We start from the raw sequence: 15,259 nt of genomic DNA on the forward strand, positions 1-15,259 counted from the left end.
TCCCCCCCTGATTGCAGACTTCCAAAAAAAAAAAAATGCAACATTTTAAAAGGCGTTGGCGGTGGTGCGCCCTTTTATCTTTTGGGAATAAGGTTGCCCCGACTAGGGACGCTTTTCGCCCCACTGTGAACTTTTCAGAGGAGCCCTAAAGGAATCGCTTCCAGATGAAAGGTTAGGCTGTAATCCCATTTTGCTGCACCAGGAGCGGTGAGGCTGCAAAGAGCCGAAGCAGCTGCGCGATGCTCATGGTAACAAAGGGGTAAGTAGAGTGCGCGGCTCCAGACATCTGTCCACCCACGCGCGCATGCAGGCGGAGGGGAGTGGAAATTCATTGTGTGCCTCCTCGCTCTTTTCCTCCCTTCCTTTCTGCCTTCGGCTTCTAGGAAACTTTCCTTCCACCTGTGCGCTCAAAAGCAGACGCGCCTGCTGGCTCTTTAATGTGGGGTTTTAAAGGGAAGAGAGGAAGAGAGGTTCAGAAGGGGTGAAATGCACCTGCAAAAAGAGGAACGCGCCCTTCCCGGCCCCATCGGTTCTCCTTCGCAATGGGTGTCTGTCTGTCTGTCTGGGTGGGTGACTGGCTGGGTTGCAACACAGACGGAGCTGAAAAAGCAATTTTATTTCCAGGAGTAGCGCAGCATTGCGCCTCTTCGCTTCCCACCCACGTTAAGCGTGCTTGACAGTATTTTATGCGCGTGTGCGCGCGCCTGGGCTCCTAGATCTGTCTGCTTGGGAAATTTTGCAGCTTGAAATATTTGATGCAGTTGTGTAGAAATCAAGGAACGGGATGAATGAATGAATCGTGCGCTCGCGCGTTTTAAGCCACAACATTTGTGTGTATTTACGTACTAAAGGATTTTCTTCCTGTGTGGCTGCCTTGGGGGCTCCGATGTGTCTATGGGTGGATTTAAATTGGGGCGGGGGAGCTCCTGTCCTTGGTGCGTCTAAGGTAGACGATGGGGCTTGCCTGTTATGCTACATGCAGACCTATTAAATATTAAATATCTAAGGATGGAAGCTTTAAGCTGTGTGGTTTAATGGGTTAAATCTTCCAATTCATTTAAAGGGGGAAAGCGGCTATGTCAGCTTAATTATAAATGTCACTAACGGTGTGAAACAGCCTTTCAGTATGTGTGGTTTAATGAGAACAGGGAATGTGGAGCACTGAGACAAATAAAAATCAATATTTCAAGCCACACCGACTCGTTGTTGCAAAAGGGTGTTTGGAGCTGCTGATTTTGCAAAAGAAGGGATGGAGCTGCTGATTTTGCAAAAGGAGGAATGCGCGCGCGCACACACACACACACACACACACACACCAGCTTCACCTGGATTTAAAAGCTGGTGTGTTTAATCAGGAATACTGCCTGGCTTCCAAAACAAGTATCCCATAATACTGCTAGTTCCTGTTCTCTCAAGCTGGTTAAAGTTGCGAAGATTAAGAGGACCTGAGCATTGGCAGAAGGCTCGATTTCATGAAAATTGGGTACAGTGGTACCTCGGGTTACATACGCTTCAGGTTACAGACTCTGCTAACCCAGAAATATTGCTTCAGGTTAAGAACTTTGCTTCTGGATGAGAACAGAAATCGTGCTCCGGCACAGCAGCAGCAGCAGCAGCAGGAGGAGGAGGCCCCATTAGCTACAGTGGTGCTTCAGGTTAAGAACAGTTTCAGGTTAAGTACGGACCTCCGGAACGAATTAAGTACTTCGTTCTGTACTGAGGGGGTGGCAAGAGTCTCCTTCATTGCAGGATTCTAAACACACACCTTGCAATATGAACATGTATTAATTAGTTAATCCAAGAACTAAATGCCATTCAGGTTATCTGCAAAAACATCCGTGCTTCATTGGCAGACCTTGTCTAGTACAGTGGTACCTCGGGTTAAGTACTTAATTCGTTCCGGAGGTCCGTACTTAACCTGAAGGTAACCCAAGGTACAACTGTAAGAGGAAGATCTGGTTACTCAGAAGCAACCAAATGGGTAGGCCGGGTAAAATGGGTACCAGCTTCATCCTGCAGGATGATAGCTCAGTTGGCTAGAGCATAGTGCTATTAACGCCAAGGTTGCAGGTTCAATTCCTGTATGGAACAGCTGCATATTCCTGCTTGCAGCGGGTTGGACTGGATGACCCTCGGTGTCCCTTCCAGCTCCGCAGTTCTAAAACCCTGCAGGTGCAACAATGCACAGGCACAGCCTCTGGCCAGCGTAGACTCATTGCAATGTTGGGGGCAGCTGTAGTGTCCATCGAGTTGAACCAGAATGCTTTCTGGTAAACAGGGAGCCTTGGACATGTGCCGAATCTCTGTGTTTACATCTGGTCTCCCATACGGCCTCCGGATCTGCTGTTCTGTGCATATATTGTGGAAATGACCTTCCTTTTCAGTTAGGGAAGCGCAGCAGCTCAGCCGGGGTCAAAATAGGAGCTTACATTGCTTGAGACAGACACTGCATGAAATCTCATGGGCAAGGAAGAGGTCTACAGTTAATAATAATAGTAATAATAGTAATAATAATAATAAATTTTATTTATACCCCGCCCACCCCGGCCAGAACCGGGCTCAGGGCGGCTAACACCAGTAAAATTGCAATAAAAACATAAGGGGGGGGACCAATTTAAAATACAGGTTAAAATACAATTTAAAATGCAGCCTCATTGTAAAAGTAGCCCATAGATCAAGACCATAAGGGGAGGGCAGCATAAGAGTCAGACTGTGCCTTAGCCAACGGCCAGGCGGAACAGCTCTGTCTTGCAGGCCCTGCGGAAAGATGTCAAGTCCCGCAGGGCCCTGGTCTCTTGTGACAGAGCGTTCCACCAAGTCGGGGCCAGTACTGAAAAGGCCCTGGCCCTGGTTGAGACCAATCTAACCACCTTGCGACTTGGGACCTCCAAAATGTTGTCATTTGTGGACCTTAAGGTCCTCCGCGGGGCATACCAGGAGAAGTTTAGTTGTACACAGAGCAACCCTCCTATGTGTTTTTCTTCAAAAGCCCCAGGGTGTTAAATCAAGCTTACAGCCTAGCTAAGTGTGTCTAAGATCACATCCTTAATGCATTTGCCATTCTGCCCTCATCCCCCAAAATGAGGTGGTTTCTAATCCATTTGAAAAGGCAAAGACATGCACTCTGACCTCCCTCCGCAATAGCAAGGGTGCTGGAAAATGGTTCTTCTGCTGGGCACCATGCAAAAACAAAACAAGGCAAACGTAATTATCTTTGGTCAGATCCACACTATATATTTTCAAAGTGCTCTTGTACCAATTGAACAGTCTGGATGGTCTCTTCCTCCAGAGAATTCTGGGAACCTTGGTTTGTTAAGGGTGCTAAGAGTTGTTTGACTGCTCAACTACAACTCCCAGATCCCTTAACAAAGGATACTTGCCTGGGGGGGAGAGCCAGGACTGTTAAAGTGGCATAAGAGTTGTTTTAAATGCATGATGTGGGTGTTTGATGATGGTGCTTCCTTACACAGAGACTGGCTCAGGGCAGTGACGTAGCGTGGTTTGCCGGTGCCCGGGGCGCACATTCTGGGCAGGGTACAGAGGGTGAATGGAGCCCTTAGTGCAAACACAGTCCTCACCGCTGATGCTGCCAGAGTGACCACCCACCAGAGCTCTGCAAATCCCACTACCAGCCAGGTGGCCATTCAGCGAGGAGGCTGGGGACACAGCAGCAAGGCCAGGCTGGGCTTTAGGGCCCGGGACCCCCAGAGGCAGACAGGGAAAGACAGGGAGCCAGAGATGGAACCTGGCAGGAGAAGGATTCCCGCAGAAACCAGCACTTGCCTGGGGGGGGGGCATGGTTTGTGCCTCCTCAAAATTGTGTGCCCAGGGCCACGACCCCCGCTAGCTCCCCCATGCTACACCTCCCTGGGTGAGTGGCATCCAAAGTAAAGGTAAAGGGACCCCTGACCATTAGGTCCAGTTGTGGCCAACTCTGGGGTTGTGGCACTCATCTTGCTTTACTGGCCGAGGGAGCCGGTGTGCAGCTTGCGGGTCATGTGGCCAGCATGACTAAACCGCTTCTGGTGAACCAGAGCAGCGCACGGAAATGCCGTTTACCTTCCCGCTGGAGCGGTACCTATTTATCTACTTGCACTTTGACGTGCTTTCGAACTGCTAGGTTGGCAGGAGCAGGGACCGAGCAATGGGAGCTCACCCCGTCATGGGGATTCGAACCGCCGACCTTCTGATCGGCAAGTCCTAGGCTCTGTGGTTTAACCCACAGTGCCACCCGCGTCCCGGCATCCAAGGTACTAACCCCCTAAGTGAGTGCATCCCTTCACCAAATGGTACTTTGGGATTCAAGTACTGTACTGTTTTTGACATCCGTCTGCTTCAAGAGACAATGGAGTGCACCTCTGGGGGTGAAGTCAAACCACTGTGTTAGCAGCTCCACAGTGACCTCCCCGGGTCTCAAGCCTGGGCAATGTTTGTGGAGGTCCTGGGCTGCCCAGATTAAAGGATCCCCTTGGCCTCGCTGATGTGGTCCGAAGGAAAACAGAGCAATAAAATCTGGCACATTTGAAAGACATAGGAACTATTCTTCCTTTAAAACCAGCTGAGCACCTCCGGACGACATGCTGTTCAGCTGAGTCATAAGCTGCTGAAAGATGCTTGCAAGGCAAGTAAAAAAAATAAATAGAGGGCAGATGGCATTTATATGATTTTCTGCACCACTAACATCTAGTGAATGTTACTGTAAAACACCTTCAGTTTATATAGGAGTGTGTCATGGGGCAGGTGACCTTAAGGGACTCTCACCCCTTCCAATAAATTATAGTCACTCTGCTCCTTGTGAGAACAGTGCATGCAGCTGCTTCAAGTTCTCTTTCCCCAAAACTGGCATGGTTGGAAAACCAGTTGCTAAGATTTACAACTTGAATTATTTAAATTTGGGGCAGTTTTTCTTATTATTATTATTGGTTGCAGGACACTGGGAGTTCCATCCTTTGGATCCTTGCAAATGGGGTTTGCTGCAATAATTTTTTGTTTGTTTGTTTTTATTAAATATTTTCTTGATTTACAAAAGTGTGTGCAATGTCTCTCTCTCGTAATTTTCCCCCCATGTAACATTTTTACAAATCAGTTTCATTTGCTGAAAATTTGAAGCCAGTAAGCCTCTCCTCTAAGCTAGCTTTTGGCGAGTCTCGGAGCTTCCGCTTTTGTGTTAGTTAATACCGGTGTGTTGTGGTTGCAGTGTGGTTCCAGTGCGAACAAGGATGTGGTCTCTGGTCCAGTTGAATTAGAGAATCGTAGAGTTGGAAGGCAACCCATGGATCATCTAGTTCAGGGGTCAGCAAACTTTTTCAGCAGGGGGCCGGTCCACTGTCCCTCAGACCTTGTGGGGGACTCCTTTGCTGTCCTTAAGCCCCTCTCCCTAAGCTGACTCTAGAAAGACCCTGGATGATGGAGGAGTTGCTTAGATCTCAGTTATGACATTGATGCCCAGGAACATAGGAAGTATTATCAGAAGCAGCCTTATATCAAGTCCATTTAACCTAGTGCAGTTGACACTGACGGGCAGCCGCTTTCTTGTGCTCCATACAGTGATCTTTTCCAGGCTTACCTGGAAGTGCCAGGGGCTGGATGTATGGGGTGTTAGGGGTGGGATAGTACCTTTACTGGGGGACACGTCGTGCTCCTTCTGGGGCAGTTCATCCACCTTTGGTCCCCACAATATTTTATTCAACACCCCTGTGCTTATATATAGGTCATGCAATTCATAGATTTTTTAAAAAATCTAGATTGGATTTCATGCAGAACCTTTCTAGAACTGATGCCTTGCTCTTGACTCCTTATTTACCGTATTTCACCTGAAGGCCCCGATCTTGCAAAGACTTCACTTTCCTGCGAGGAAATGGTTTCAATGGAAGTAGGTGTCAAAGTGAAGGTAATTTACCCATGCAGCTCGTTTTGTGGGGCAGAAGCTGAGAGTGTGTGTGTGTGTGTGTGTGTGTGTGTGGATGGATCTACACGCTTGCACTGCTTTTTCTCACTGTTTCTCTCCCCTCCTCTTCGATTCCCCACAAGACCGAAATGGAAGATGTGAGCTCCAAAAGGGTCAGCGAATTCTTGCAGAAATGCGTCAAGCTAGAGGATAGCGAAGGGGACGCCCAGCCCAAGGAGGAGATCATCGAAGTGCAAACCCTCCCTATCCTTGCGCCATCCTACCCTCAGACAGTTCAAGGTATGGACGTTCCCTTCCTTGCATCCTCCGTTGTGATCAGCCTTATCTGTTTATTTATATGCCACTTTGCCACAAAATTGTGTATGAAGAACCCCCTCTCCTTTTAAATATAATCATAGCAACAAATAAAAAAACACTATCCATATTTGCATAACCAGGCTAAAAATCTACTAACCTCATTTACCAGCTTAAACTGATCATTGCATTGCTATAATTTACGATATTAAAGCTGGGATAGCTCAGTCAGTAGGGACGCGGGTGGTGCTGTGGGTTAAACCACAGAGCCTAGGGCTTGTCGATCAGGTCGGCGGTTCGAATCCCCACGACGAGGTGAGCTCCCGTTGCTTGGTCCCAGCTCCTGCCAACCTAACAGTTCAAAAGCACGTCAAAGTGCAAGTAGATAAATAGGTCCTGCTCCTGCGGGAAGGTAAACGGCGTTTCCGTGCGCTGCTCTGGTTCGCCAGAAGCGGCTTAGTCCTGCTGGCCACATGACCCGGAAGCTGTACGCCGGCTCCCTCGGCCAATAAAGCGAGATGAGTGCCGCAACCCCAAAGTTGGCCACGACTGGACCTAATGGTCAGGGGTCCCTTTACCTTAGCTCAGTCAGTAGAGCATGAGACTCTTAATCTCAGGGTTGTGGGTTCGAGCCCTGTGTTGGACAAATGGTTCCTGACCTCTCTTCTTATTCCCGCAGAGGAAATATCCATGGTCTTCAATACCTGCGCGATGCCAGCCAACCTGGGTCCGTGCACCAGGCGGAGGCGCGAGAAAGGCGGCGGCCACGACGGGACGAGCGCCTCCCTCTACGTCGACCGCCGCAAATCCAAGGTGTGGAACTACTACACGAAGCTGGGGGATGCCTACGTCGAGTGCAACGTCTGCAAGAAGCAGCTCTCCTTCCACAACAGCACCACGACCATGAGGGAGCACCTCGTGAGGAAGCACAGCATCCGTGACACCTTGCTCTCTCAGCTGAAGGACGACCAGGTTCCCGACCCCGACTACGTGGCTCAGGAGACGGCGATAAAAAGGGCCCGCCAGCTCACGCCCGAAAACAGCAGCCAGTACCACGCCGTCTCCTGCGCGGAACCCAGGACGGATGTGATACTGGAGCTGGTACTGGAAATGATCTTCCGGGACCTGCACCCTCTCTCGGTGGTGAAGGACAAAGGCTTTGGCCTTCTGATTGGCTATCTAGAACCTAGCTTTATTCTCCCGTCCCCTATGCAGCTCTCTAGCATGTTGTGGCACCGGTACAACGTGGTCAAGCAACACCTAGAACATTACCTGCAAACGGCCCAGTCGATTGTGATCTGCGCTGAGTTCTGGCTGTCCCAGCCCAACCAGACCTACTTGACCATCATGACTAACTTCATTGACGGGGAGTGGAGGAGGGCGAGGTGTATCTTGGAGACCCAGCAAGTGCATGAGGATAAAGGGGAGAGTAACTTGGGAGACCGGCTGTACTCGGTCCTGACGGACTTTGGGCTGTCCAACAAGTCGGTCTTCTGCGTGATGCACGACAGCCTGCAGGATTTGGGGGCCAACTCCTCGCAACTCAAGTGCGTCTACGGCTGGACCAGCCTGTGCTGTGCCGCCCACCTGCTGCACCTGTGCGTCAAGGCGGGTCTCGAAGTGGAGCAGGTGCAAGAGGCCCTGAGCGCCGCGCGCAGCATCGTCTGCTACTTCCAGCAGGACGCGAAGGCCACCTGCTCGCTCAACAGCAAGCTGGAAGCCATCAACAAGACAAAGCTGAAGTTGGTGATGGACACGGGGGCTCGGTGGATAACCACCATTGAGATGTGCGAGTGCTTGCTGGATCTCAAGTGGGCTATCATGTCCGTGTTGGAGGAGCACCCCAAGGGAACGACGGTGGTCCAGAACTTGGCCGACCACCAGTGGAAGCTCTTGCAGGACCTGGTGCCCGTCATGAGAACGCTGAAGATCGCCACGTCCTTCTTGCGGGAGGAGCAGAACTTCTCCATCTCCTCCCTGATGCCATGCATCCATGGCATTGTCACAGCTATAGGGCAGCAATCGGAAGAAGCGAGCGGCATCATCAAGACAGTGGTGAGCAACATCAGGTCGGAGCTCACCCAGCGCTGGGGCATCTTGGATGAGGAGAAGTTGCTGGAGAGCCCAGCGGTGGTGGCCTCATTCCTGGACCCACGTTTCAAGGAAATGAGGTTCTTGAGCCCCAGCCTGAGGAGCGAGCTGCACAAAAAGATCAAGAGCATGCTCTCCCAGTTCTTCAACCACCAGTCCCCACTGTCCAACCAGTTCTGGGTGCCGAACGCCGACTACAAAGCAGAGGTTGGCGAAACGGCCTGCCAGATCTCTGGCCATAAGGAGAGAGGCCCGAGCGGGCAGTCTCAGAGTATGTACGACATCCTTTTGGGGAAGGACCCCACGGAGAGTATGCCTGAGATCCATCAGCAGCTGGAGAACTACATCGTGGAGCCTCTCTGCAAGCGCAGCACCAACCCCTTGGACTGGTGGAAGAACAATGAACACCGCTTCCCCTCCGTAGCCAGGCTAGCCCGGCAATACTTGGCCATCCCGGCTACGGTCGTGCCACCAGAACAGGCCTTTGCTGCCAGCGAAAGCGCCTTAGAGCACCGGAGAGGTGTGCTTGCTCCCGAAAACTTGGATCAAATCCTCTTCTTGCACCAGAATTTCGATTTTTTAGAATCGATGAGAAATGGCAACGAGAATCTGAGTAAGGTGGTTCACAACCAGTACTGAAAGTCAGGTGTGCCGACTTACGGTGTGGCCACTGCACTGGGAGATGTGGAGGGATGCAAAGTCTTGGAAGGAGGACACCTTGGCCCTCAGGTTACTTTAGGGGAGGCACAAGTCAGGGCCTGATCTTGCCTGCTTAATTTAAAGATGAAAGTTTGCCTGCTGTCTAAACTCACCCTTGTTCTTCGCTGTAGTGGTATCTCAACCTACAACTCAGTAGTGTTTTTTCTTGAAAGGGTGTGCTGGACTTGGAGCAGAAAACAGGCCTTAGAAGGGCCATATCCAACAATAATCTCAAAAGATACAGGTGTGTTTCTGGAAGGCCAATCCTAGTCTGGAGGTCTATAATAAACCGAACCATTTACCTATCTTATCCTGGAAAAAAAGGTAAATAGGGAGAGAATGTAGAAATCGCTCCAGAGCTCGTGGGGCTCACTTAGTTTAGTGCATTATAATGCTGTAGTGTGTATCTTCGTTTTCATTTGCCTTTAAGGCTCCTATGAGGCCCTTCCATTGAGGGAGACATAGGTATTTTGAGCCTCCATCACCCCTTTACCTGTGCTGGAATCCTGTAAAACAGAGGTGGCAGATGTTGTTGGGATGCAACTTCCATTGGCCTTGCCAGCTAGGACTTGATGGGAGCTGGAGTTCAACAGTTTGAGGTCTGCAGGTGAGCCACACCCTGCCTTAGGACAGTGTTTCCCAACCTTGGGCCTCCAGCTGTTTTTGAACTACAATTCCCATCATCCCTGACCACTGGTCTTGCTAGCTAGGGATGATGGGAGTTGTAGTCCAAAAACAGCTGGAGGCCCAAGGTTGGGAAACACTGCCTTAGGAGAAAGTTGTAGCTCTTTCTACACATCGCTTTACCATGTGCTAGTCCTACATAATGCAGAAAGCCACCACCCTCACCTCTTCACCCTCAGAGTGAGCTAGGTGCTTCTGTTTTTAAAAACAAAATAACACTGCGCTGTGGTAATCCTTCTGCATCAAGACACAAGGACCAAGTGGGCTGCAGGAAGCCTACACTTCTACCCAGAACGAAGCTGTACCTTGAGGCTGAGCGCTAATCCTGTCCTAGACTTTCCCAGTTGCCTTGCATTGTACTTGCATTGTGATGAGGATTCCAGAGGCTCAAAATACGCATGTTTCCACCTGCAGAGGGGAACATGCGACTTAGTCTGTGAGTGAGTGGTGCATTTGTTATGTAGGCCCTTCCAGGAAATCCATTCAGATACTGCCTCTCTGGGCAGGTCAAAACCTTGTGATGTTCACACAAAGTGACACCTTGATCTGAAGGCGAGATGAACCTCTTAAGGCTCGTCCACACTTCTGCTTGTCCCATGCTTACTAGGCATGGGTTCAAGTGGTTTTCCTTTGCGCCATTGCTTTCTCCTGGAAGATCCACTCTGCAGCACTGATTTGGAACAAACGACATAGAATTGTAGAGTTGGAAGGGGCCAACCCTCTGCATTCCGGGAATATTTTGCCCAATGGAAAGCCTGATTGTTTGTTCCAATTCAGCAGCAAACTATAGGTTTGCCTGGGGGGAAGTGTCAGGGCAAACGAAAGTGTCGACGAACCCCCTAGGCTGAACTGCTAGCAGTGTTTTGTTTTTCAGATGATGCTTCAGAGTTGCATCTGAATTTGGACCGTTGCAAGGGTAGGGAATGGAAAGGACTAGGGCGAGGGTTAAGAACGACAAAGTATGCCTTAAAAAGAATTTGCACTGTGGTGCCCTTTTATAACAAAGCAGACAGCACTGTAGGTATATCTCTTTAAGGCTATTTTCGAAGTCTTGCTGCAGTGACCCCTGCTGCACGTAACTGAAGACTGAACCTTTCTCCTTTGGAAGAAAACCTTTGATGTTGTTGATTAGTTGCACTAAATGTTTAACTGCTTGTCCTCGAAGCTGCTTTGAGTCAATTAGCAGCAGCACGAGAGAGTGGATATCGTGGAGTTGGATTCCTTTTTAAAAACGCGTTTGCCGATTTTAAGTGAGATGTGGGACTCGGAGCTATGCTCGCAGGTCGCGTTTTGCAAGTAGCCACACAGGCTAGCACACCCCTTGGCTGGGGTCTGTGTTCGTAACCCAATCTCTGCAGCATCCTGGAAGTGTCAAGGAAGAACAGCAATGGTTTAAAAAGAAAGTGTGCCACTCGACTCCAGATACATGAGCGTGACCCTGTGAGAAGTACTTGCGAGTTCTGGAGTAGCAATCTCCCATCGAGGGTGACTGAGGGTAGGAGCGTGAACAATAAAACCATTATAATCAACACAAAAATACAGAAGCTGAAGATATTATTGACATAGCCACCAGAGACTTGGAAAAACATGAAGGTCTTTATGCTGCAGTGGAATTCCGTAAGTGTCAAGGCTTTCAGTGTCCCTAAGGGGAGGGAGTTAGACAGCTGGGGTGCAACTTCAGGGTGCAACTAACGCTCCCAGGTGGCTTATAATTTTGAGCCCCATCATAAAAATGCTTCTCTCCCCCACCCCCAAACCTCTTTCATTGGTTCAACAACTCTTCAGAGAAATTGTCATTATAAAAGAGCTGATAATGAGGTTTCCTCAGCCATTAGCAAGCTCTTCTGACTTGCAAAGTTTTGACTTTTCCTCCTTCAGCTCTTCCAGGTTCTGTAACTCTTCTTCGTTCATCTTTATGGCTTCAGAGGTTTGTTTGTCATCCTTGTAAGCTGCTCCTGTTTCTTTTGTGGCCATTTCAGTCTATCCCGTAATCGTGGCAGCTCTTTTGCCAAAATCTTCCTTGCTGGCAGTTAAGGCCTTTCTTGACTTTGATCTTCTTTCAAAGGCAAAGACATTCTTCATCATCACTCAGTCTTCCATTTTCCAACATCCCATCTGGTATATGTCCAGTTTATTACACCATCTGATTTTCACCCCTTGGCTTAAAATACTCTTCCAGTCTTTCCTCCTTCACTTTCAATTCTTCCAGCGTGGAACAACTCGTAACACTGTCTGCCGGTATGTAGGATGTTGTTGTTGTTTAGTCGTGTCCGACTCTTCGTGACCCCCTGGACCAGAGCACGCCAGGCACTCCTGTCTTCCACTGCCTCCCGCAGTTTGGTCAAACTCATGCTGGTAGCTTTAACAACACTGTCCCACCATCTCGTCCTCTGTCGTCCCCTTCTCCTTCTGCCCTCCATCTTTCCCAGCATCCAGGGAGTCTTCTCATGAGATGGCCAAAGTATTGGAGCCTCAGCTTCACGATCTGTCCTTCCAGTGAGCACTTAGGGCGGATTTCCCTAAGAATGGAGAGGTTTGATCTTCTTGCAGTCCATGGGACTCTCAAGAGTCTCCTCCAGCACCAGAATTCAAAAGTATCAATTCTTCGGCGATCAGCCTTCTTTATGGTCCAGCTTTCACTTCCATACATCACTACTGGGAAAACCATACCTTTTACTATATGGACCTTTGTTGGCAAGGTGATGTCTCTGCTTTTTAAGATGCTGTCTAGGTTTCTCTCAAGAAGCAGGCGTCTTTTAATTTCGTGACTGCTGTCACCATCTGCAGTGATCATGGAGCCCAAGAAAGTAAAATCTCTCACTGCCTCCATTTCTTCTCCTTCTATTTGCCAAGAGGTGATGGGACCAGTGGCCGTGATCTTCGTTTTTTTGATGTTGAGCTTCAGACCATATTTTGCGCTCTCCTCTTTCACCCTCATTAAAAGGTTCAACTCCTCCTCACTTTCTGCCATCAAGGTTGTGTCATTTGCATATCTGAGGTTTTGATATTTCTTCCGGCAATCTTAATTCCGGCTTGGGATTCATCCAGCCCAGCCTTTCGCATGGTGAATTATGCATATAAGTTAAATAAGCAGGGAGACAATATACAGCCTTGTCGTACTCCTTTCCCAATTTTGAACCAGCTCTGTATAGCACAGTGTCTGGTTATCTCACTGCAGCTGTTATAGCAAACTTGTTTTTAATGGTGCAATCCACCCTGGGACTATAAAGGGTGGGTGATAAATTTATTATTATTAACTTTTTCATTCTCTCTCCCTTTAAAGCATTTTTCTTTTTTAAAGCCAGACTGAAGGATGGATAAACCATAACCAACCTGTTTTTTTTTGGGGGGGGGGCAGGTTCTTAATGCATTTCTGGCTTCCAAAAGATCATCAACCAATTGTGTATATGGCATGACCGTGTCCTGGCATTCCCAATCTGGGATCGATCCTCTCTCACAACATCCATGATTTTTTAAAGTTTCTTCAGGAACGGATAAATAAATGGCTTGGAGCCAGCATCTTCAAGAGAACAAGTGGCCTCTCTGAGCAGTGTTTTTTCTTGCCTGGGTGAGGATATGACCTATAAACATTTCCTCAAGGCGATTGTGCAGTCCTACATCCCGATCAGAGATTCCTTTCCTGGGATTTAAATTGGGTTCTCACAATCCATAGCTACCTTGCGATCTGAAGCTTTTACTTCAGCTTATAGGTTTCAGCATCAGAGGGACAGCTTGAGTTCATGAATGAATGAATGAAACTTTATATGTGTCAGCCGCAGCAACAAAAGAACATTGTGATATACACAGAACAAAATAAAAAGTCAATGATATAAAACACAGTTTAGGGTCCACAGTTTGGAGAGAGCCAGTGTGGTGTAGTGGTTAAGAGCGGTGGACTCGTAATCTGGGGAACCGGGTTCGCTTCCCCGCTCCTCCACATGCAGCTGCTGGGTGACCTTGGGCCAGTCACCCTTCTCTGAAGTCTCTCAGCCCCACTCAACTCACAGAGTGTTTGTTGTGGGGGAGGAAGGGAAAGGAGAATATTAGCCTCTTTGAGACTCCTTTGGGTAGTGATAAAGCAGGATATCAAATCCAAACTCCTCTTCTTCTTCTTCTGACCATATTCAACTGAGTCTTTAGCATTTCAGTGCCATTTTCATTTTTTTTTCTTTCAAATTACTTTCTTCCTCCATTTCATTCCAGTCTGTGTGTGTGTGCACTTTTGCTGGTTGCATCCAGCTGCAGTTATTTCTGATACGGAATGAAATGGGCAAGTCCTGTAAATCCCAGTAGCTTTCCAAGAACCTGGATTGCACTATTCACTAGTGAGGCTGAAAACTCGCCGCCTTCACCATCTTAAATAAAAACAAAGCCGTCTGGAGAAAAGAAACAGCAGCTGAAGAATTCCAAATAATGAAATCCGTCTCGGCAACCACCACTTGACACCACTGCCAAGTTACACAAATTTTGTGTGATTTTTTTTTTTCATCGCTGTGCTGCTTGTGCAAAATAATGGTGCAATAACCTGCTTCAAGGTGCGGTACTTTAAAAGGGTAACACTGGGTCTAACTGGAAAGATGAGCATTTTCAATGGACAAAATAAAATCTTAAAAAAATAGTTCAGGTTTGTTATTCATGGGCTCTGCTGAAGTTTATATAGATGCTAAGTTTTGTTCTGAAATACACAAACTGATAAGCCTGTCCAGTAGTAGCAAGTGGGAGCTGAATTTCGGCTGCCCTAGGGGCTAGCCGCAAAGGGGCAAGCAAGGCAGCTAGTTGCCTGAGCTGTGGGGCAAATGGTTCTAGAAATATGTATAAAGCCAGAATCATGGGGTTGGTGAAGAAAGAACTAGGATTCAGGCAAAAGCTTTAAAATATGCCTTGGGTTATGCTCAAATAACAGGGAGAAATATATAATTTCATTTCATCAGCTGTCCTGGGCTTGAAGGACACTTTAGGCTACAGAGTACGGTTACCAGATTTTTTTCAATGAATCTGGGGACACTCCCCCCCCCCCCCCCGAAGCTGAGTACTAGTGGGGATGGTGAGGCAAAAGACCCTGGGCCCAAGCACACATGCATATTGTATAAAAGTGCAAAGCCCTTCTTTCGCATCCTGGGAAACATAAATGTGCAGTTTTTTAAAAAGCTGGGCAACTGGGCACCGCGTTCCCTGATCTCCTTCCCGCTTCCTCCTTTGTTTTGACAGATCAGGAGAGGCTTGGGAATCACAGGCAGGTGGCCATTGCCCAGGAGGGGCCAGCCTGGTAGTGCAGTTGGCTCTGGCTGGCTTCAGGAGCTGCTTGCTGCCGTGGCGCAGGAAAAATGGCGGGCGCCATGGCAGCATGCAGCTCCTGAAGCCAGCCAGAGCCAACTGCGCTAACCGGCTGGCTCCGGGCTGCTGAGGCTGCCACGTTTTCTGGGGACAGATTTGCAAATCTGGGGACATTCCAGGGACAGAATTTGTCCAGGGACAGATATGCAAATGCGGGAACTGTCCCTGGGAACCGGGGATGTCTGGTAACCCTACTACAGAGGGCTTAGGAACTTTCATCGAAAGCTGAAAACCATGGAAACTTCAGGG

At 48.6% G+C, this 15,259-nt stretch overlaps 1 protein-coding gene and 1 long non-coding RNA gene across 3 annotated transcripts; both read left to right on the forward strand.

The window, feature by feature from the left end:
• Positions 1-152: 152 nt before the first annotated feature.
• LOC309345653 (E3 SUMO-protein ligase ZBED1-like) lies at positions 153-9,739 on the forward strand. 2 transcript variants are annotated; one of them, XM_081868904.1, is made up of 3 exons: positions 153-259; positions 6,031-6,187; positions 6,882-9,738. In XM_081868904.1, exons 2-3 carry the CDS (start codon positions 6,037-6,039, stop codon positions 8,930-8,932), a joined length of 2,202 nt encoding a protein of 733 aa, XP_081725030.1. In that variant the 5' UTR covers positions 153-259; positions 6,031-6,036; the 3' UTR covers positions 8,933-9,738. The 2 variants fall into 2 exon arrangements, with proteins under 2 accessions (XP_081725030.1, XP_081725029.1); XM_081868903.1 differs by lacking the exon at positions 153-259 and adding an exon at positions 5,620-5,890 and having other exon boundaries at positions 6,882-9,739.
• A 1,992-nt stretch (positions 9,740-11,731) lies between these two features.
• LOC309346279 lies at positions 11,732-14,294 on the forward strand. The gene is made up of 2 exons (XR_014158560.1): positions 11,732-11,939; positions 12,819-14,294. It is a non-coding gene; the product is annotated as an uncharacterized lncRNA (long non-coding RNA).
• Positions 14,295-15,259: the final 965 nt, after the last annotated feature.

The sequence above is a fragment of the Podarcis erhardii genome, assembly GCF_964252035.2.
Source record: "Podarcis erhardii genome assembly, chromosome: 7".
In the NCBI taxonomy this organism is placed as follows: domain Eukaryota; kingdom Metazoa; phylum Chordata; class Lepidosauria; order Squamata; family Lacertidae; genus Podarcis; species Podarcis erhardii.